At 54.3% G+C, this 22686-nt stretch overlaps 1 protein-coding gene across 2 annotated transcripts; it reads right to left on the reverse strand.

Moving 5' to 3' along the window:
- Positions 1 to 8242: 8242 nt before the first annotated feature.
- LOC149856816 (tripartite motif-containing protein 54-like) lies at positions 8243 to 22534 on the reverse strand. 2 transcript variants are annotated; one of them, XM_090064659.1, is made up of 12 exons: positions 22407 to 22534; positions 20477 to 20926; positions 18931 to 19091; positions 17857 to 18028; positions 16897 to 16992; positions 13850 to 14083; positions 13260 to 13282; positions 13047 to 13171; positions 11917 to 12200; positions 11085 to 11372; positions 8925 to 9035; positions 8243 to 8756 (listed from the first exon to the last, which is right to left on the reverse strand). In XM_090064659.1, the coding sequence occupies exons 2-11, from the start codon at positions 20642 to 20644 to the stop codon at positions 8946 to 8948; spliced, it is 1641 nt and encodes a 546-aa protein (XP_089920785.1). In that variant the 5' UTR covers positions 20645 to 20926; positions 22407 to 22534; the 3' UTR covers positions 8243 to 8756; positions 8925 to 8945. The 2 variants fall into 2 exon arrangements, with proteins under 2 accessions (XP_089920785.1, XP_089920786.1); XM_090064660.1 differs by lacking the exon at positions 8925 to 9035.
- Between the last annotated feature and the right edge of the window lie 152 nt (positions 22535 to 22686).

The following is a 22686-nucleotide window of genomic DNA, read 5'->3' on the forward strand; positions in this document are numbered from 1 at the left end:
AATCATTCACCGGTAGAGTTGCCCTAAGGGACAGAGCGAGCGTGAGAGCCCTGAGTCAGCTCTACAGGAGAGACGGACGTGTGCAAAAGACTCGCAGCTAGTTTTCACTTCCAAATGCAGCTGCCAGGGCTGAGAGGGGGACCCATGCAGCGGGTGGCCCTCTCGGAAATGCCTCCCCTTGATGCAAAAGCCCCTGACTGGGAATCAGCACGCGAGCCCCCGAAATGCTGGGTCTTGTGTCTCCTTCCCTAGCACAGAGAGGATGGTCCTGGCTTCCCCAGTCCTCACTTTTCCCTTGAAAACCCTTTGGGAATCAGGGTCCAGACAGACACTTCCCAGAACAGAGGCCTCTTTGGAAAGTGGGGTGCAAGGGTCACAATACTTCTCAGGGATATCGGGAGGACTGAGTTATTCGAGGCCTCAAAGGGCAGGCTCCCCTTTGCAGCTCGCAGAGTGAGGAAGAGATGGAGCTTTGTGGCAAGTCCATCCAACCGATGCACGGGTGCTGCAGGCTGCGAGCAGGGGACTGACACGAGCAGCCTCTGGCAAAGGGAGGCCCAGGCTCACCTGGTCACACTGGCACATTCAGACCCATCAGCTAACAAAAGAAATCCCCACCCACGCAGCCCCCTGCTCAGCTGGGGGTGCCTGCTGGTCTGCAGGACCAAGAGCAGAGCTTGGGTTGAGCTCACGTGCTGCCTTCCAGCACTGTCATCTTCATCAGGCCTGGGGGGTCAAGGAGCCCGGGGGACACCTTAGCCCCGGGACCGGTACCAGAACTGGCACCAGGTGCTTCCAATCACCGAGAAGCTGAGAGCTGCCTTAGACAGTGTCGGCAGTCAGGAGCAAAGGCAGAGGATGAGCCTATCCATCAAGGGGCCTGTAATCCAGTGAGAGCCGGTGATGGCTGCTCATACAGACCCACTCCTATTTTCACACCGGTCACTTGGGTACTGGACACAGGGTGAAGCAACGAGGCCTGGACCCGCTGGGGTGGGGGCAGGGATACGGACTGGCTGGCATCTTCATCGGTCACCCGTGGCTTTCACATACTTCCTGATTGGTCTTCCTGGTTGAACTCGTGACACAAGAGCTTTGTTGCACTGGGTTAAAATTCACAAGTGCAACTGAAACCAGCTATGCATCTTGAGCCTGTAGCTACAAGCAGGCTAGTGGGGAGGGCAGCCCAGTGTAAGAGCCCTATCACTTCTGAGGATTGGCCCTGCACAAGATGCTCCCCCAGGCTGCCTGCCCCAACACTGGCCCTGCTGCAACCGTGGCATTTGCAGCCTGGGTGCTGAGCTGCCCACATAAAACCCTGCAGGGACTGCTGGGGAGAGGCCCCCTTGTCTCTGCAACAAGCTGGATGCTACAAAGGGGTTTCACAGCAGAGCTAGCCATGCAGCAACATAAAAGCGAGGGTTAAGTGGTTCGTTGAATGGAGCCCAGCAAGTCCCTTCAACTACTGTGCCCATAGCCTGAGCAGGGTTTGCTGGGGAAGCTATGCCAGCGTTCCCAATATACACCTGGTATTAGACTCCCTGGATCCAAACCTACAGTTTATAAGTCCATGCAACCTGCCGACCTGAACAGCCTAGAATCAGAGAGAATGAGGGCTGGAGAGGACCCCAGGGGGTCACATCAAGTCCAGCCCCCTGCTCCAAGCAGGACCAGCCCCAACTATGTCATCCCAGACAAGGCTTTGTCTAGCTGGGTCTTAAAATCCTCCAAGGATGGAAACTGCACCACCTCTCTAGGTAACCTATTCCAGAGCTTTATTATTATTATTATTATTATCTAACCCCAACTTCCCTTCCCCTTGTTCTGTCATTTGCCCCCACTGAGAACAGCCCAGCTCCATCCTCTTTGCAAACCCCTGCAGGGAGGTGAAGGCTGCTATTCAAACCCCCTCAGTCTTCCTTTCTGCAGACTAAATCAGCCCAGCTCCCTCAGCCTCTCCCCCAAGTCATGTGCCCCAGCCCCCAAACCATTTTCACTGCCTTCCACTGGACTCTCTCCCATTTTTCTACATCCAGGAAACTGGGAAGCAAATGCAGCTGCTGTAACAGCTGATGCACTGGTCCAGCTGCCATCACTCAGCAGAGGCTGCATCTATGCCCTGTCCACATTACCAAGGTAGCATCAGCTTGCTGGTTCCTTACAGGTGCTGGAATGAGCCTGCAGCCTGACTCACTGGAAGTCCTTTATTTTCACACTCAACATTTATGAACAAAAGTCCCTTGACTCCCACCCTGCCCACTGCGCACCCAAGGCAATGCACAGAAACCCCCATAAACTCCGAGCCAACAACTGGGTGGCTGGTTTCACCCCTTACCCTAAGGAGCTAGACCCAAGCTCAGAGATCCCCCCTCACCCTCCAGCTTTGGAGCAGAACAGCATCCAGAGCAGGCCCCAGAGCCCACAGTTACCATAGGCATTGCCTTGCTGGCTTCATTTCCACAGACAGTACTTCTGCAACTACATGCACCGCACAAACCATGGGGTAAAGAAGGAAAATGCCCTGAAACATCAGTCTCGCATCTCTCACTTCAATATTCAGCAGAACTATTGGCTGGTGAGATAATATAGGCCCCATACACCTGCCAAGAGCTCCAGTTATGTCCATGGTGCTCCATGCACAGTGCAGGGCAGCTTGTAGCAAATGAGCAAATCACAGGGTGTTTCAGAACTGGTTGTGAAATGCTCCTAAATCCCTCCTCACTTCTTCCCCACAAGAGGCATTTGAAGGCCCTGCTGAAGAAATCTCAGTGCTTCTTCCTAAGGATAACAGATGGTTTAGGCACCTCAGTGCTGCCAGTCAAAACCAAGCATGTGCACAGACTTCAATCTCATGCTTGGACTTCTAATGTTAATATTGACCTCCCCAGGGCAACTGGGACTGTCTCAGGTACATGCTTATGCATGTAAATGGGGTCGTTCGAGGGACTGAGGTTATACCTGTGCGTAACAGTGTGCAAGATCAGTCCCTACCTGCTTGCAAATGAGTCTGTGACTTTCTTGCCTTCAGACATCTCGACTCTCTTATGATACGAGGGACTTGATAAATCGCATCAACCTTTCCCCATGCACTTGCCCTCAGGAATCGCATTGCTATCAATTATTTAACTTTGAAGCCTCCTTTATGCCATTTTCAAAAGCAGATGTCACCCAGAGATGAGGCCGAATATTGTAAAAGACACCGGATCTGTACAGCACGGCGCCTCACATTTGAACCAGGAGGGAGGGAGAAGAGAAAAAGCTTCTATCACCACATCTGCCTTTTCTTTTGATAATGATAGATGCGGGATGCCATTATGAATGATTGCTCAGTTCCATTATACTATGACTTATTACGGATGATGCCTTCACTCAGGAACAGTTGTTATCAGCGCCTATTCCTTGTCATCACATCCACCTTGGGGGAATTGTATTTTTATAAGGTGTAATATCTCAGCACTGGCCTTTATTATCTGAATGAGGCACAGTGCTATGCTTAGACAGGTTAAACGTGTTCTCCTATTAAGCCTTCTATGCTCTAGGGGTCCAGCAAAGCTGTGACGGCCTTTAGAAGGCCAGGATCTCTTCCCATCCATGCACACACAGCCAAAGACATACAGTTGCAGGGGGCTGAGCTTTATAGTCCAACAGAAAAACAAGGCATTCACTTCTTTAGACTAAAATGGTGCCAGGTCTAAAATAGTGCTGGATAAAAAAAAGGACAGGAATACAGGAGTTGCCAAAATGGGTCAGAACCAGTCTGCCTGGCCCAGCATCCATCCCATCGGCACTTGGATCCAGTACCAAATATTTCAGAGGACAGGGCAAGATCCACTTTGAGGCAGATGTGAGCTGAGTATTGGGTCTTCACTGGCTTAAGACTGGCCTCGCCCTTGAAGCACGATATTTAATATCAGTCCCAAAATGCTGGTCATCCGTGGTAACACTGTGGTGACGGATGTCCATCTAAGGTCCCAGAGCTGTAAGCCACAGCTGGGCTAGCCTGAGAGGTGCCAAATGGTGGCTGGTGATGTGTGGTCCTCATTTCTAGGTGCTACATCCCTTTAAAGTACCTGAAAACACTTCAAGGAGATTTTCAAAGGCAAATCACAGAAAAAGAGGGTGGGAAGGGACTTCAGGAGGTCACAGCGAGCTCAAAGCAGGACCAGCCCCAGCTACATCATCCCAGCCAAGGCTTTGTTGAGCCAGGCCTTAAAAACCTCCAAGGATGGAGACTCCACCAGCTCTCTAGGTAGCCTGTCCCAGTGCTTCAGCACCCTCCTAGTGAGTAAGTCTTTCCTAATATCCAGCCTCAACTCCCCTTGCTGTAGCTCGAGTCCATTGCTCCTAGTCCTGCCATCTGACCTCACTGAGACCACTCCAGCTCTATCCTCTTTGCAACCCCCCTGCAGGCTGCTATTCAGTCCCCCTCGGTCTTCTCTTCTCCAGACTTAATAAACCCAGTTCCCTCAGCCTCTCCTCACGCGTCCTGTCCCCCAGCCCCAAACCATTTTCATTTCCCTTCACTGGACTTTCTCCAATTTGTCCACATCCTTTCTGTAGTGGGGAGCCCAAAACTGGACACAGGCCTCCAGATGTGGCCTCCCCAGTGCTGAATAGGGGGAAAAAACACCACCCTCGATCTGCCGGCAACACTCCTCCCAGTGCAGCCCAGGATGCTGCTGGCCTTCCTGGCAACAAGGGCACACTGCTGGCTCCTGTCCAGCTTACTGTCCATAATAACCCCTAGGTCTTTTTCTGCAGAACTGCTGCTTAGCCAGTCGGTCCCCAGCCTGTCCCCGTGCACGGGGCTGTTTTGTCCTAGAGCAGCAAGAGCCCCCAGCTCCTCTTAGATGCTGGGTGCCTCTCTTCTGTGTGCACTTTTGAAAATCTCCACCTAAATATTTTCTTAATGGGATGTTGCCAGGTAGGGACGGTTGTAGTTACCAAAGGGAGATCACTTCATTGCCAAAGGGGGAGGAGGTGGCCACAGGCAGAAAAGGAGGCATGTCTCTATTGGCACATAAGCTACGCTGTCTTAACCGTAGGCAACTCCTGGCATCATCTCTGGCTTGAGATCCCAGAAAGGCCCTTCTGGACCATGCAGACGTGCTTACTTTTGGACCAAATGTTGCATGAAGCCAACAATCTCAAACAAGTCAAAGGCCCACCTACCCACGTCTGCAGCTGGGGGCACACGAGGGAATGGCATCACATCTGGCTGCTTTTGCCCCTGAAGCTGGAGTGATTCTCCAAGGGGATACACTGTGCGGGGGGGAAATCAGCCATCAAAATGATGGGACATCTACTAAAGGAAGCAACCCACCAAGAGAGAGCAGGAGAGATGCATCTGCCTTTGCAATCTCACCCCCTGGCCAAAGCTCCACGTCACTGCTGCTTTAAATCTTTCTTCATTTGAGCAATTTGGGGGCTGAAAGGCTCAGGCAGGCAGCTGACGAGGCTCCCGACCCTCCGAGGGAAAATCGGAAAGGCAGCCTCTCCTTTGTCTTGCAAATGTATCCGCCCCTATGGTCGCGCAGAAAGTTCTGCTTAATGCAGCACAGCACCCCAGTCCTGTTTAATGCAGAATTTCTTTTTTTCCCCCTCAACTGTTTGTCCCCATGTGAGGAGAATCTTAATTCTGGAAGTGGCACTTCTGCCGTAATAAGTGACCGTTTTGTTCCAAATGCCGAATGATGCAAGCTGCAGACATATAGACACACACAAATCAAATCAGAACCACACACGTGTCCTCTCAGGCCACGATTTGCATGAAGAGGCGCGTATATGTATTGGCAATTAGGCCCAGAAAAGTACGTTTCCTTTGTACTCCGGCAAAGGAGGAAGATTGCAGCCCAGAAAATTATTTAGGCTTTTAAGGAAAGTTCTAATCTGCATGATATCATGAAATGAATCACGCCACGAGGAGAGCTGGAGCGCTGCTAGTGAGCCGAAGCACCCCGCTCCTCAGCTCGTGAAAGCGACACCTTTGCTTGGATTTTTTTTAGCTTTGGTTCTTCAAACGAGACGGTCCGGATGGAGACAGTCAAAACTCCTAGAGACGTGGGGCTGAAAGGGACCCGCGGCCTGAGGCAGGGTCAGCCCTGCACAAGCCACCCCCTAAACCCTGCGTGAGACGACCGTGACCCTAAGAAACGTGCATGCGTGCAAAGGGTTGCTGTCGCTGATGCTGGCTCTCCATGTACGTGCCCACGCGTGGTACACCCACTGCCATTCACAGACCGCTTCACACGCTGCCCTTTTTCCTTTATAAAAAAAGCAAGCCTAAAATTGGGACCCTAAGTCCATATTCAGGTATCTAAATATAGGGGTGTGATTTCCAAGAGCCCGGAGCCCCACGCAGGCAGCCACCGCGATGCCAAGCGCTGGCAGCAAACCCGGCCGGCAGGATTTAGGAGCTGAGCCGGGGGCGTTTGCTGGGCATCGCTTGTGCCTCAGCTGACAGGGCGCCCCAGGAGCGGGGCGCGGGCGCGGGCTCGCCCGGGACGGCGTGCACCCACGGAACGCCACGGCGAGGGACGCCAGGGCGTGCCGGCGCCGCGGCGACCCCGGCGCCCGCGCGCTTCAGCACCCTGGCCAGCTCCGGAGCCGCCGCCCGCCGTCACGTGGGGGGCGCCCGCGGGTATATAGCCCGGCGCCGGCGCCCGCGGGCGAGCACAGCCGCGCCGGATCCCGCGGACGGCGGCAGGTGAGCGGCGGCGGCGGCGGCGGCGGGCGGGCGGGCACCCCGGGCCGGGCCCTGACTCCGACCCTGACCCCGACCCCGCTGCTTCCCCCCGCAGGCACCATGAGGCCGGCGCTGCTGTGCGCGGCGCTGCTGGCGCTGCTGCTGCTGCTGCCCACGCCCCGCGCCTGCTGCCCGCGGCCGCCGCCGCCCCAGCCCCAGCCCCAGCCCGGCCGGGCCCCGCGCCCGCCGCCCGCGCCCGCCTGCAGCGCCGAGCCCCGGCGGCGCCCGCGCTCCCCCGCGCCGGGCCGGCGGCGCGACGGCCGCCCCAACTCGCTGGACCTCACCTTCCACCTGCTGCGCGAGTTCCTCGAGATGTCCCGCGAGGAGCGCCTGGCGCAGAAGGCGCTCAGCAACAAGCTGCTGCTGCACAGCATCGGCAAGTGACCCCGGCGCCGCCCCCGCTCGCCACAACCCCGCTTCGTCCCCGGCCCCGGGCGCCCGGAGCTGCAGCCTGCCCGGTAGCCACCATGCGGGGCGCAGGCCTTAGCTCCGAGGGCCCAGAGCCCCCTCCCCGAGCGGCGCCCTCCGGGGGCCGGGGTCGCGGCGGGACGAGCCCCTGTGCCGGCCTGGGGGCGACACGTGCCAGCTGGGGCGGGGGGGCTGAGCGCAGGCACAGACATGGACACAGCTGTGTAGAGAGGGGCAGAGCACCTGCCCTGGGTGCCCGTGGCTGGGCGGCGTTGCAGGCGAGGCATTTGGAACAAAACTGCTTCTAAGTGCTCGAGGCGTGGCCCCAAAGCCTGTTCTGAACCTGTGGGAATACCGCCGGGGCCCTGCCCTGCCCTCCCCTTCCCCGCTTCGCCCCTCTCCAAACCCCGGGAAGCTGAACGACCAGCCCAGGAGCAAGTGCAAGCAACAGCACCCGAAGCAGAGCCCCTGCCTCCATCGCTCCGGGGCCAAGATCGCTGTTCACCTGCACGGCGATGCAGGTACACGCGGAGAGCCTGTAAACATGCAGATGGCGTGGGTTGTTTTTTTTAAATGCCTGTAAATGCCTATGTAAATTATATGCAGCCTGGGGGCTACTCTTTTGGCCTTTGCTAGTCCTAATTTGGTCAACCTTGAGTTTAGGCAGCCCAAAGCAGCACGCTTGCCCCCCTGCTTCTCGGGCTTCGCTGCGTGTTCTTCTCCTGAACAAACCCAAAATAACCAGCTGGCTGCTGGAACCATCTCTTTTCCAGATTACAATTGGGAGGAGAGGGGAGGGGGAAAAGCCTGAGAAACTATAGCCAGGCTGGCTCCGAAGCTTGGAGGGTGAGCCTGGAAAAAGAACAATGCAATTCCATGAGAGGCCAGACCTGGTTTCTCTATTGTCTGGATGAAAAGCAGAGAGCTCAAGGCTAGGGAGCATATTCCACTGAAAAACAGTGTAAGAACAAGCGCAGCTGGACGGTGGAGCATCCAACACCGCGTGCTCCAGGGCTCTGAAAATGCAGAGGACAAATGGTGTGCGTCAGATCTGGGCGTGCTCTATAGAGATGGAAGGGTTGCATTTGGCCTTTTATTACACATCTGCTGAGAATCTGCATTTCTGCACACAATCCCAGCTGTTCTGGGTAAAAAGCACAGGTGTCAGAGATCATTTTCTTTTTAAGGCCAGAAGGGGTTGTTGGGAGGATCTAGTCTGACCTCCTGGACAAAGCAGCCCGGAGGCTTTCAATGCCAAGTCGACTAAGAAGGCCTGGTTTTCAGAGGTACCAAGTACCATCAGCTTTCAACGGGCCTTGCACAGGTTCATCACCTCTGCATATCAGGCTGATGATGTATATGACTGGGGGCCTCCATATTTCGCCAAGTGATCTGGTGTCTGGTTTCCTAGCCCCTGAGCCGAGTGGATCCAAGTCATATTGGAGGGGTAGGTGCCGGGGCAGAGAGGAGTGGGTCACTCAGGGAGAGGAAGGTGGCCTGCACCCACCTCCCTTTAATCGTAAAGCCACAGGGAGAGAGCAGGACTGCTCTGAAGGGGTGGTTCACTGGGTTCTTCGCTCTTCTGGTCTGTACCCGTCGGGTCCTGGAAAAAATCGGGTATTCAGAGCAGCCTGCGGCAGAGGAGGATGAACAAACACCCTGTTCTCCCTTGTGTCCCCTCCCACCTCCGAGTCTGGAGGCGCTGCCTAGCTGCTGTCCAGCTCTCTAAGAGAGCGTGACGGAGAACCAGCTGTGGGCTGGCAGGCGGTACCTGGGTTTATGCCGCACACTCTCATCCATGGAGAGGCCACAAGCCCAGCGTGCTCCAAAGGTGTCTCAGGAAAATGGCCCAGGCCAGCACCAGAAGGCTGATGGCGACAGCCTGGCAGAGAACGACACACGCACAGACAGGCAGACACAAAATGCCAGGGTGAGATGGCCATGAAGGCGATGGAATGGGGATGGATGACACGGCGAGAGGCACTGCAAGGTTTAGCATGGTGGGAAGGGAAAGGCGGTCCTCGATCCTTTGCATACATGTGGCAGCCCCCGGGTTCAAGCTGCATGGCTTGCAAAGCATGATGCTGCTGCGACTGCAGCATGGGAAGCTCCAAACTACCTTTATTCTAGCCAGCACAAGCAACAAAAGCAGAAAAGACCATGCACGGGCTTCAGCCAGAGAGGGCTTGTTCCCCAGCTGCCAACCCAGGCGTATCCTCACTGCCATGGCCACCTGTGCCAGTATGGGCATGCCTACCCATGCCATAGTCACACTCCATTTTGCTGTACAGCCAGAAAAGTCCACAGCCAACCCACAGCGGAGCACATTTTCAGATAGGTTTAGAGCTCAGTTTGCCAGTGCAATCGCAGAGCCTGAATGCCTCCCCTCTTCAAATTGCCTGGGCAATGACCTGCTACTCAGATAGGCAACTTAGTCATGCAGTTGCATGGGCAAGTGGATTGAAAGTCTGTCACCAGTGCACCTTGTTCATTCACTTCAGGAGCAGACACAGGCCCCTGGCTCTGCAAAAGCCTGAAGATAAAAGGTGCTGCCAGGAGGGGGGAGGATTATTATAACACAACAATCCCCTAAAAAGAAAAGCAAAGAGACCAGGCAGCTAAAAAATATCACGTCTATGTAGCCAGCTCCAGAGCTGGAGTTCCAACTTGAAGTTGGACCATCGCTGAAGCAGTGCAGGACAAAGCCGGCTTGGCAGTGATAATGCGCTCCGATGATTTGGGTGATTTTCTTTAAGTACATTTTCTCCCCGTTAGAAAAACACAACAATGTAGGAGATGTATAAAAGCAGCAGGTCCCGCCGCAGAAGGAAGAACAGTTTGTTCAAACAAGGCTGATGTTACGCTGTCTGTGCCAGCAAAGAGCCTGCCAGCGACGTTAACCCTTCCCATGGGCACACCTCAAGTCCTCTGGGGATGCAGGCGAAAAGTTAAGTGTAACTATTTGGGCTGAATACCCAGTGGAAAGGGGCTGGAGGAGGAAGCCAGGGGCTGTTCTCTCATCCTGAGATGGGCCTTCTGAAAAGATTCAAGCTTCAAAAGGTCTGGTCCCCATGCAGGAGAAAGGGCAAGAGGAGTGTTTCTGGCACCCCGCTTGCAGATGGGTAAAAATAAGGAAGCCTCAGAGAGCGGACGTAGCCAGAGACAGGGGGAAAGCTCACATCCTTGCCCCCAGGCAAAGACTGCTGTGGCTTCAAGGTAATGCTCATCTCTGGCTCAGAAGGACATGACAGCAAGTCATGCACTAGGCCCTGGGGTTATAACCAGCACTGGTGCTGCGGGACAGAGCTGACCTGGTAGCTAGGTTTGCCTGCTGGAAAAGCAGTGCCCCTGCATTCCTCGTCTCTCCAGCTCCTAGGGCCAGCCCCTTAGCTCAAGCCCACTGACCATTCACATCACAAAGCCCTAAGGTTACCCCCAGAGTCCAGCCTGCACCCAGCAGTTCTCCTGTGCCCATGGGCCAAAAGCTGGGCTCCCCTCCAGCCCCCACGCTGCCCAGGGGGTGTTCGGCACACACACAAGTGCTGTACTGCACAGCACAGCACAGCCATCTACTACCGACCCTTCCACACCCACTTCTGCGAGAAGGAAACACGAAGCGGCTGTGATTCCTAAACGGGCTGCATCCAAGTTGCCTGCTCCTGTCCTCCTAGAGCTGTGTGCGCCTGCACCTCATCTCCCCATTGCTCCCTGCATGCTCCTTGCAGAAGGTAAGGCATGGAGAGGGGTGGGACACATCTCAGGGGAGCTGTATGAGCCTTCATCCCACTGCAAAGAGGTTGGGCTGCCCCCGGGTTACCCCATGACACAGGCTCCCAGCAGCTGACACGCACGGAGAGAGCACATACATGCCCACGAATGAAAGCCTCAACATCCAAGCAACAGACCATAGCACCCTCCAGCCCCAACTGACCTGGCAGGGAGCAGATGCTGTTTCCTTCTCTGCTCCAGGCCTTTCTCCTGGGGCAGCCCCAGCAACACAGCTCTTGCCTAGATCATCGCTCTTGCTCCCTACTGAGCTGTCTGAAGTGATTGCCTCAGCAGGGCTGGAGCCAGCAGCTTCCTCTGTCTCAGCATTCCCCAGGGACGGAGTTTCGAGGGCAGATCCCTTTGCATGGCTGGGGGGAGCAAGATGGCCCAGGAATCCTGGCGCATCGGGGACAGCAACATTCAGCTCTCCATCCAGGGCGGCCGCATCTTTCTGGAAGCAAAGATCAGGGAGAACTGAGCCGTGCCAAAGGCCGTCACAGAAACACTCCCACCGAACCACCTGCAGGTGATGAATTCCAGGAAGGGAACCCACCGACTGGGAGACGGGCCAAGGACCTGCAAAGGTCTTTCCCATCTTTCCCAGCCCAGAAGCCACAGTGCAAAGCTGTCTCTGCATGGAGGCTCAGTGCCTTCTGCTGCCAGGTTGGGGCAGGGGGCCCTGCAGCTGGCCCAGAGCCACAGCTGGTCTGTAGCAGCACCTCCATGACAGCCGAGAGCAGCAGCTCTCAAGCAAGGGGTTGCACACAAGTCTCAAGAAGCCAGTAGGGCACAGCATTTGATAGGGACCGCGTAGTGAGTGGATGAAGTCCACCTGGGCAGGGTGGTCAGGCCTGGGTGCACACTGAGGTGCCCCATGGATCTGGGTGTTTCCCCTGTTGCTTGTATACATGCATGCTTGGGTTTTAGAGGACTCTGCCACCACAGCCAGCGTCTGCAGGCACTGTAGAGGTAAGAGAGTCCTAAGAAGCCATTACCTGCTGGCCAGGCCCAGGGTTGCCCTCAGCTGCCTCCTTGCCAGCCTGGGCAACTGATGCAAACTGAGCTAAACCCAGAGGTGTGGCCATGCCATCAGCTTCCCCCGCAGCATCACACTCAGTCTCCTTCATCATCAGGGCTTTCCCTTCCTCCTCCTCTTCCTTGCCATTCGGGATGGCATTATCTTGGCCCTCGCCCTGTGACGCTGTCCCTTCGGCCCTCGCAGACTCTGCTGCTTTCCCTTCAGCATCTTCCTCTCCCTCTTCTCCAGGCTCCTCTTCCACTGAAAGGTTAAGAACATCGCCCTTGCAATGAGGACGGGACCCAGGGCTGCAGGCAGAGCTCTTGGATGGGTACAGGCACTCCCATCTCATAAACACCAACCCCTGCCAGAACCATCAGTTTATGGGGGGTCTCAGGCCAAGGGAAGCCTCATTCTCTCAGGTCAAGAGGGAATACAAAGCTGGCCCTTTCCAGATCCTGGGACTGTGAGAGCCCTGCTATCAGAGGAGCTGAGCTGGATTCCCAATCCCTTTCAATCCGACCCAAAGCCCACTGAAAACCAGTGGGAATCAATATCAATTTCAGTGGGGTTTAGATGAGACACTAGAGGCTTCTCTTACAAGGAAAAGGCACCTCAACAAACAAGCACAAAGCCCACTGGACAGATCAGCTCTGGGGTTCTGCACTATCCCCCTTCCTCTTGTGATTCACCACCCATCTCCCCCTTTGCCCTCAGTCTGCTTCTTTCATGGCCCTGTGCCCAGCACACACCTCCCTCCCAATATAGTCCCATCATGTGTGGGATGTGCAGTGAGGACTTGAAGAGTGCAGCTCCCGGAGGAGAATCAGGTGGATGTAACAGGGGCCAATGTCCACGGCAAGGCAGGAGGGTTACTGCTCTTCTATCAGGAGCTGGAGGCTGGCCCTTTGCTCTGAACAAGGAGCGTGTCCTTGCTGCACTAATACCAGCGGTAGTGGAAATGGGGGCCCAAGTGAACTCAGAGTGAGGGAGAGAAGGAAGGATGCTCCCTTGGTTCAGTGCGGAGAATGGCATGCTGTAACCATGTGCACAGACTCAACCCCATGCCCGTCCCTGCCCCTGACCACCCCACATGCTTCTCCTTGCCTCTGATGAAGTCCAAATGGTAGAGCACCCGCTCCTCTGCATTGAAGTCCACTGCGTAGTGCTCCATGTTGTCATAGCCGGACTCCATCTCCTCCACCTGACAGCTCTGGGTCACCTCTGAAATCCTGCAGAGAGAAGGGACCATCCAGAGCACTGCCCCCTTACCCCAGAGAGCCAGGGATAGAGAGGCAAATAGCAGGTGGTGGTACTTACTTCTGGATAAGGACACGGGCGTTCTGGGCAGGGAGAAGAGGAGAGAGATGAGACCACAGGCAGTGAACAAGAATAGGGGAAAGGTGCATGCATGGACACATCTGTATGCATGTGAGAAACCCATCTGCTTTCCCACCCTGCTCCCAATCAAGGAGATAATCCTGCCTCATTCATGTTTAACTCTTCATGGCTTGACTTTGCTATGCACTCCAACCATAACCAAAAAGAGTAGACCTCAGGTCAACTCCAGCTCTCATCCCACACCAGACTATTCCCTGGCCAAGATCCTAGTTGCTGCTCTCCTGACAGTGGGGCCACAGAGGTGGTCTTCTGACTTGAAGGGTTCCCACTCAGTGGGTGGCCCAGAGCCATGGAGGTTTGGCTGGAAGGAAGCCAAGATGGACAACCTCAGAGCCATCAACCCCAATCCATGCCCAGGGCACCGAGCTGTAAGACTGCCTCAAACACCAAGAGGACCAGCAACAGCTGTTGTATATCAAGGCAGGCCTGGTCTTGTTCATCTCCTGGCCCTGGGAAGCAAAGCTCATCAGTTCATCCTGGGAAGAGGAGAAACAAGGGGGAGATGGTACCTGCACAAAGACAGCCATCTGTGGCTCTTCCATGGACTGCAGCGCGGTGTCCACCAGCTTGGAGGCAGACTCGACATGGTCCCCATACAGCCTGGCAAGTGACTTCACGTGCTGGGTCTTCTCTTCCTGCTCATAGGTGATGCGCTGCAGCATGATCTTCCTGCGCTCCTCCAGGATGGCATACATGCGGTCAAACTTCTCGCACAGAGCCTGCTTCTGAGTTTTGCAGTTGTCCTGCCCAAAAGAGCCAAAGACCATCAGTGCCCACCCCGTCAGCATGGATGAACACAAGTTCAGCTCACTGGATCCTGGAGCTCAGGTGGACTCGACTGATAATATCATCCGAGCATCTTGTGCTCACAGGAGAATTTCAACACTCGTGGTGCTCTGATGTGGTGCCAGAAGACTGGAAGAGGGCCAATGTGGTTCCCACCTTCAAAAAGGGGAGGAAGGAGGACCTGGGGAACTATAGGCCAGTTAGTCTTACCTCGATCCTGTGCAAGCTTTTTGAGAGAATTATTCTGGCGCATGTCCACGAGGGGCCAGGGGGGAGATTATGCTTAGGGGCAACCAACATGGGTTCATTAGCGGCAGGTCCTGTCAGACCAACCTGGTGGCCTTCTACGACCAGGTCACCAAATCATTAGATGCAGGGGTAGCAGTGGACCTAGTCTTCCTGGACTTTCGGAAGGCCTTTGACACTGTCTCTCACCCCGTTCTCATTAAAAAACTGGGGGCTGTGGTGTCGACACCCACACAGTCAATTGGGTCACCAACTGGCTGGAGGGCCGCACCCAGAGAGCAGTGGTGGTAGTGGACAGGTCATTTTCGACCTGGATGGATGTGGGCAGTGGGGTTCCCCAGGGCTCGGTCTTCGGGCCCGCACTGTTCAACATCTTTATCAGTGACTTGGACGAGGGGGTAAAAAGCACCTGTTCAAATTTGCTGATGACACTAAGATGTGGGGGGAGGTGGGCATGCTAGAAGGGAGGAATAGGCTGCAATCGGACCTAGACAGGTTACAGGGGTGGGCGGATGACAATAGGATGGGATTCAACACAGACAAGTGCAAGGTGTACACCTGGAGAGGAACAACCGGCACAATACCTACAGGCTAGGGAACCCCCTTCTGGTCAGCACAGAGGCAGAAAAGGATCTGGGGGTCATCACTGATGCCAAGATGAACATGGGCCGGCAGTGTGGGGACGCGGTCAGGAAGGCCAACCGCACCTTGTTGTGCATGCACAGATGCATCTCGAGCAGGGCCAGGGAGGTGATGCTCCCCCTCTGTGCGGCACTGGTCAGGCCGCAGCTGGAGGACTGCGTCCAGTTCTGGGCACCGCACTTCAGGAGGGGTGTGGACAGCATGGAGAGGGTCCAGAGGAGGCCACTCGCATGGTCAGGGGACAGCAGGGCAGGCCCTACGAGAAGAGGCGACGGGACCTGAACCTGTTCAGCCTCCACAAGAGAAGGCTGAGGAGGATCTAGTGGCCTGTTACAAACTAGTCAGAGGGGACCAGCAGGCACTGGGGGAGTCCCTGTTCCCCCGGGCACTGCCAGGAGTGACTAGAAATAATGGTCACAAGCTGGCAGAGAGTAAATTCAGATTAGACATCAGGAGGTGCTACTTCATGGTCAGGGCGGCTAGGATCTGGGACCAACTTCCAAGAGAAGTGGTGCAGGCTCCTACCCTGGGGGTCTTTAAGAGGAGGCTAGATGTACACCTTGCTGGGGTCATTTGACCCCAGCACTCTTTCCTGCCATGGCAGGGGTCAGACTCGATGATCTGCTCAGGTCCCTTCCGACCCTACAAACTATGAAACACATTTTGGAGCTGCATTTTGGAGGATGCAGGATTTAGTATTTAGAGCAAAGATCTGTGGACAGCCTAGGGAAGGTGTGAACTCTCCATCACTGGAGGTGTCCAAGAGACTGGACAAGCATTGGTCAGTGATGATCTAGGTGTAGCGAAGCCTGTGTTCTTCTATGGGAATTTCCCAGGCTTGAGTTTTGCTGGTTGCCACACAGGGCCAGGAGGGACTCCTGCTGCTATGTGTGTCAGGGTGCTTTTAAGCCTCCTCAGAGGCATTGGGTTTCGGCTGCAGCCCAGGACTGGGACATAAACCTAGAGGTTCCCGGCTAGAGGGTCTTGGCCCTCTGCTCAGGGTCAGACTGATGCTATATTTGGGGTCAGGAAGGAATTTTACCCCATGGTCCTATTGATACCGACTGGGGTGGAGGGTTGCCTTCCTCTGCAGCTAGAGGAACGACCTCTACCTGGGACCTCTTGAGCATATATTAACCACCTTTAGAGCAGCAGGATGTAGGTCTCCCTGCTTTACCTGTGCTAGGCTCAGGGGTGATATCTTGTGTTGCATCAGGGTTGACCACGTGGTTTTACTAAGAAGCTAGACAATGGATTTACACAGGATGTTTTGGATAGGACTGATTCTGCCTCAGGCAAGGAGCTGGACTGGATGGTCTCGGGAGGTCCCTTCCACCCAACTTCTCTAGGATTCCAGGCAGAGCACAAGGGAAAATGTATTTTCATGGCACAGGAAATTCCCACCCTGTTACCCAGACTGGAGCAAAGCTGGAACGCCGTGCACATCACAGAACAAAATGCTCCTGAATGTCAGACGCATCCTGCCTGCAGCTTGTCTCCATGCGCCACACTCAGGTGACTCCCCCATCACGCTGGAGCTGTGGCCAAGAGAGACCCAGGTGCTCCATGGCAAAGACCAAGATCGTGATGGAGGCAAACTGCAACTCCCAGGAGGCATCAGGGAAGTGTAGGTGAACACGATGCTGCCTCAGAACAGAGTTGTAGCCTAGTCCAGCGAGCTCGACTGTTCCAAGTTGCCCCAAGCTTCCCCAAATGACGTCTCATTTTGTTTTCCATACTGAGAAACTGGGGGTGGGGGATTGAGAATAAATAGCAGGAGCCTCTGGTCACTCTGGAACTGAGCTGCTGCTTCTCTCTGGGCTCCCAGCTATTGTATGGGCCAGGTTTAGACCAAACCCAGCAGTACGGGAAGGACCTTCACCTCTATGTTCTTGCAGGTGCCTTGCAAGCGACCGATGAAGGCTTGGATCCCATCGTTGGCAGCAACAAGGGCTCCGATCCCATCCGTCAGCTCGGTCTGTGGGCAAGGGTGGTGAGAGTTAAGCATCAAGAGCATCCCCTGCTTCAATCCCAAGGGGGTAGAGATGGTCCCTGTTCCTCAGAGCCTGCTATGACTTCCTCACTCACATCTCTGCTGCCAACTGGGACCTTTCTGAGCCCTGCTCCCGACCACCGGCATCCTCTGCAGGAGTTGAACTCCCGCATTCATGGGAAAAAGGGGACAGTACCATCACTGTCTGTGCAGTAGCCTGAGCACTTCTGCAGGGGGCCGCTCTACATCCTCACCACTGGCATGGACATCCTCCTCATCCAGCCCCTACGACCACCAGCCAAACAATCCCCAGCCCTGCCCATCTAGCTGTCACATGCTCTGTTCACGGATCCCCCTCCCATGTGTACGGTCAGGCTCTGAATTTCTACCTAGGGGCAGGCCGCAGGAAACCCTGACTAATCCCAGCTGGGGACCTCTTGCTTGACTTCGACTTAGCCTTGACCATAGCCATAACCTCTCCCGGCCTCAGCTCTACCGCCTAAGGGAAGGCCCCCCAGCCTCACAGGGATGCTAGGAAACCTAATGGGCAGTGAGCACCTTCGGAGAAAGGCATTGACATGGCCTCACATGCCCATGCCAGTCTCTGCTTGCTCCTGCCCCAGGTCCTGGGCAGTCCCACACAGCAGGCTAAATGGCAATGCCAAGCCCTGCACCTGATCCTGGAGAGAGGAGCTGGAAGAGTTGTTGCTGCACTGGCATGCTCATATCAGCCTGCCAGCAGTGCTGAGAGCCTCAGCAGGGCCTAGCGGGCGGCTCCATAGGAATGCAATCCTTACTTCCCCCAACCAAGCTGGGCGCCCCCATGGCTCATCCCAGGGAGGGACCGACCTTCTGCTGCATGTAGATGTCAGACAGGGGTGCAACCTCACAGTCCTTGTGCTCCCCAAAGACCTTGCACAGGGAGCAGGTGGGAACCCGGCACGTCACACAGTAGATGTTGATCCGCTCCTCCTCATGCTCCTCACACCGTGGCTGCTCCGTTTTTAGCAGGGGCCTGGAGCTGGACAGGGGGAGGAGGGAGAGGTGTTAAGATCCTCTTGGGGGGTCTTTATAGAAGATCAGGTCAGGCTGGGTGTAAGCACCACCTGCTACATGCACCTCCCAAGAGGCTGCCCGTGCTCTTACTCCACAACAGCAGTGGAGGCAGGAAGCCCAGAGACTTGGGCTCCAGTCTCACCATTGCACTCACTACCATGCAAGCCAGGGCTGATCCCTGAACCCCTGCTCCCAGCCCCTCACTGGCCTGCTTGTGCTGTAAGCTTTTTGGGGCAAGAACCTTCTCGAACCACAGATCCATGCAGCCTCAGCAATAGAGCACGTGTGTAAATGACCCTTTCTTGCTCAAGCAGTACAGGCCATCCACAGGCTCTGGGCGAGATCCATTGCCTCAAGGCCCAAAAATAAGTTTCCCCTTCTCTTTGTGGGTTTTGGCGGGGGGGAGACAGCACGGCTGAGAGAAAGGGACCTAGATCTGCTTCTCCTTATGAGCATCACTCAGAGACTTCCAGCCTCTCACGTGCAAGCCCACAGAGGGCCAGGGGGCTCTGGAGACTCCTGTGGACACCAAGTGACGCCTGTCAGCTTTCAAAGGGAGAGTTGGCCTGATGGATTTATAAACTGGACCCCTACCTGCATCAACATGGGGCCAGAGCAGCACCTGTCAGGGTCTGCGGGGTCAAGCTTGGAGAGATCAGACACCTTTGCTAAAGAACAGAGCTACAAATGCAGACAAGCAAGCAGCTGTCTAGAGATTGTGCCTCACTGGAGCTCTGCAAAGCACACAGAGACCACTAGCAGCTAAATACTGCCTTCATGGATACACATCCTTGCTGACTGCAGCCAGCACCATAGCGAGGGATGAACTATGAAACTATGGATCCTTTCCATCCTGGGGGAACCAACCTGTTAGGGCACCTGGCCGACTCCTGTTTGTAAATGTCAATGATATTCTCAACGAGCAGGTTCCTCTGCAGGCCGTAGATACCGTGTCGGTCCAAGACCACTTCATGGCGACAGGACGGGCAGCGAAACCTGCCTGCGGACCCCAGGGTTGTCCCACGAGACTAAAAGGTAAGATATCTCCATCAGTGCTCTGCAGGGGGAGGGGGCTTAGATGGACACAGGCTGGTTTGGGCCTTAAGCGACCTGAAAAGCAGGAACCTAGCCTTGCAGGAAGGTATCAGGGACGGGGAGGCTTTTAAAGGGAGCTCTAAACATGAGTTCCCAGGGCAGGAGCGAAGCATAAAGGCAAGGCAATTTATAGCTCAAGGGCAGGTGATGGAGGTCCCCCAGGACAGGAGTGTGGCTGGAATAAGAACATGCATCAGCTCTCCACTATGCAGAGCTGTCTGCAGAAGACTCAAGGAGACAGCCCTGGCACGGCTACACCTGAAAACCCCCTTCTTGAAATCCTAGCGCATCGTGTTTCACTCTCCCCAGTTCACCCCAGTCAAACCAAGAATCTCCCCCTCCAGTGGGATCAACCTCAAAGGCCACCCACTGGATGGAGAGCACCTTGGCTCTGAAACCTACTCCCAGCACAGCCTTGGGCACACCACATCTCCAGGCCCCCATGTCCCAGGCTTCAATGCAAAGGGCCACAGGTTGTTATACAAGCCCGATATCGAACTGAGGTGTGCCATCAACACCTATGAATCCTCTCTTATAATGCCCATATCACCACTGCCCTTAATATCTAGCTACACCTCCTCCACTTGTGCGCCAAGGGTCCCAAGCCTTCTTGCTTCAAAAGGCATTTCTTATTTGGGGATATGCCTTTATCCACATTTTAGAGGCTCTTTCAGCACGAACCACGCCACAGCCCCAGGAAGTGGGAGTCCTTGCACCTCCAGCTGCAGAGATACTCGGCCCACTTCTGGTGAGATGGCCCCTTTGTTACCTCCCTCGCCAACTCCCCTTCCCAGAGAGAGCACTTCATGTCTCTGTGCCTCTGAAAGTGTAGCAACCCTTTAACAAGAGGATAGCAAGATGCAGTAGCTGTGTCCCCCCGAGTCCTAACTTCCAGCTTGCACTGCCTGAGCCTTGATGGTGGGGGCAGAGGTAACCTGTTTTAGAATGGAGAAATGGGAGAGACAGGGAAGAAAAGAGGATCCTCCTGTCCCTTACAGGAGCTGAGGAGACAGATCCATTAATGCTTAGGCGATCCCACTGGACAGTGGGAGCCATTGTTGCCCCAACATTTGCACTACCAGGACAGGCATATGGGGGAATTAATCCCCTTTTCAGACTCTTGAACATGGGGGTTAGTAGAGGCCAGAGCACCTTCTAGGGCAGTCCCTTGTCCTGCTCAATCCACAGAGCTGTGCTCCAAACCAGCTGGAGCTCCCTCCCAACACAGCAAGGGCAGAGTCCTCGGGATTCATTGATCTGATCATGAAAAGCTTTAAACATTTCTTACCGGGATAACAGAAGAGATACTGCCACTCACCTGAAAGATGTCATTGGCACACTTCCGGCACAGGTTGTGCTGGCAGGGTAGAATCACCACCGGCTTGGTGAACACCTCCAAGCAAATGGGACAGATGAGCTGCCTCTCCAGGCTGTCCATGGTGTGGTGGTCTCTTGGGTAGGATTTGTATTCCATTGGGAGAGGCATAAGGAAGCTGATCCACCCCACCCCACCCCAACCCGGCAGCACTTGAACAACAGAACAAGGGAGCGCTGCTGGCTGGTTCTCCCTCAGTCACCGACTGCAAGGCCGAGGGAAGGCACCGGGAGATGGTGGAGGGAAGCAGGATGTCACGAGTCACATGCTGGCTGCAGCTGTTGGCTTGTGGTCTCCAGAGGCCTAGTTCAGCCCCTTGGTAAGACTCCAGATATTTGATAGCAGAAGCCCTCTCCCTCTCTCTCATGTTACTGTTACAGGTCCTGTGACTCTCTGGAGGGAAAGGAGGATCACTCAGCCTGAGCTCACAGCCCTCCCTGGGTGTGTCATCCAGCACAGCCTGTGTGTTTAAGTGCTGAGGGACACTAGTGTTTTTAATTAGATCCTCCACAGCTGGGACCCACACCCTTCAGGCAGCGAGGGAGCATGCTGAAGGAGGGGAGGGGTGCATTTACACAGCATCTAGTTTAACAGGGTCTTGCACTGTCTGCGACCTTTGATGATGCTGCAATATAAACCCACAATTGTTTGAGGAACTGGGGACTGTTGCGAGTAAAGAGAAAGCTCTGCTGCTTGATTGAGTTAAGGGAAAGGTTACTTAATGGCTTCTTTCCCAAAGGACCAAAAGCCTTGAAGGGCAGGATAAATCTTGCACTAGACTTGCTAATGATTTCAATGGCAGGAGCATGCGCAGCAAGGACAGTCCAGCAGTTAAGGGCACTAGGTTACAAGCTAGGAGATCTACCTTCAGGCCCTGTTAGGCCAGACTCCCCTGGACCTTGGAAAGTCACAGGGGCTTCACTGCCTCCATCTCCAGTGGCAGAAAGAGGATAACAGCTATTCTGACCTCACTGTAATATACATATTCCTGCAACATGTAAAGACTAAGATGCCAATGCAATGGCAAAAGGAGCCAAAGTGGCCAAGACAGGAAGAGGGCATGTAGCCTTCCTGGGGTTACCAGGGTGGTCTCCCATAAGTGTTCCCTTCTGATTATAATGCCTATCTGAGCCCAAGCAGTCAGTGTAGTAGAGGCGATATCTTTTATTAGACCAACTAGACAGTTGAAAAAAAAAAAATCAAAAATTTTGTTTGCAAGCTTTTGGGTACACGTGCCCTTCCTCAGGCACAGGAGACTGCAAAGAATGTAAAATTTCTCCCAGGTAGAAATGAAAATTCATATTAAACAGGAGAAGAGTTGGAGCAGTCTATTTACCTCAAAGGTGTCTGACAGCAAGCAGGATGCTGAGTTATGCTTCGTTCTTGTTAAGATGTGTCGTATTACACAAGTGCCCAAGCCAACACTTCCATCACCAGTTCTCACATATGAAACCATCTTAACAAGAACGAAGCATAATTCAGCATCCTGCTTGCTATCAGACACCTTTGAGGTAAATAGACTGCTCCAACTCTTCTCCTGTTTAATATGAATTTTCATTTCTACCTGGGAGAAATTTTACATTCTTTGCAGTCTCCTGTGCCTGAGGAAGGCTGTGTATGCCCGAAAGCTTGTAAATAAAGAAACATTTTGTTTGAAACTATCAGTTGGTTTAATAAAAGATATCACCTCTACCACACTGACTGCTTGTACTTTTAGACCAACACAGCTACAACCTTATCTCTGAGCCCCCCAAAAACAGAAACATTTCAAAATAAGTGTTCTTGTATTTTCATAAAAGCTAAAGCCTCTGCAACCATCAGTGAGTCTGAATGCCAGATTCCCCTTCCACCTCTGCTCAAAGCTGAAGCTTACCTGCTTCCCCAGTCCCTTCTCAGTAAGGTCAGCCAAGCACAGGGAGGAGATCTTCATGGCATGAGCAAGTGTTCATAGAATATTACACTAACAGGTGGCTCCTTTCACTTGTGAACCAGCACGTGCACCTGAGTATAAAAGAAAAAGCAGCAATTGCAGTAAGTAGGTACCTCAGTGTAACCTGTTGGGAAGAGTCTGTGAATGTCAAACTGTTTTCAGGCCCTAGATATTTTTCTATCCTCAAATGTCAAAGCAAGAAGTGAATGTCCAAATACAGCTG

The sequence above is a fragment of the Crocodylus siamensis genome, chromosome 10 (genome assembly GCF_052110815.1).
Source record: "Crocodylus siamensis isolate JL-2025a chromosome 10, ASM5211081v1, whole genome shotgun sequence".
NCBI classification, from domain to species: Eukaryota; Metazoa; Chordata; order Crocodylia; family Crocodylidae; genus Crocodylus; species Crocodylus siamensis.

Coding starts and splice junctions, on each gene's coding strand:
- LOC149856816 (XM_090064660.1), bottom strand. CDS start 20,644: ATGCCTCTCCCAATGGAATACAAATCCTACCCAAGAGACCACCACACC. Junction 18,029..18,930: donor TCGGCCAGGTGCCCTAACAG/GTTGGTTCCCCC, acceptor CCCCCTGTCCAG/CTCCAGGCCCCTGCTAAAAA. Junction 16,993..17,856: donor ACATCTACATGCAGCAGAAG/GTCGGTCCCTCC, acceptor CCTTGCCCACAG/ACCGAGCTGACGGATGGGAT.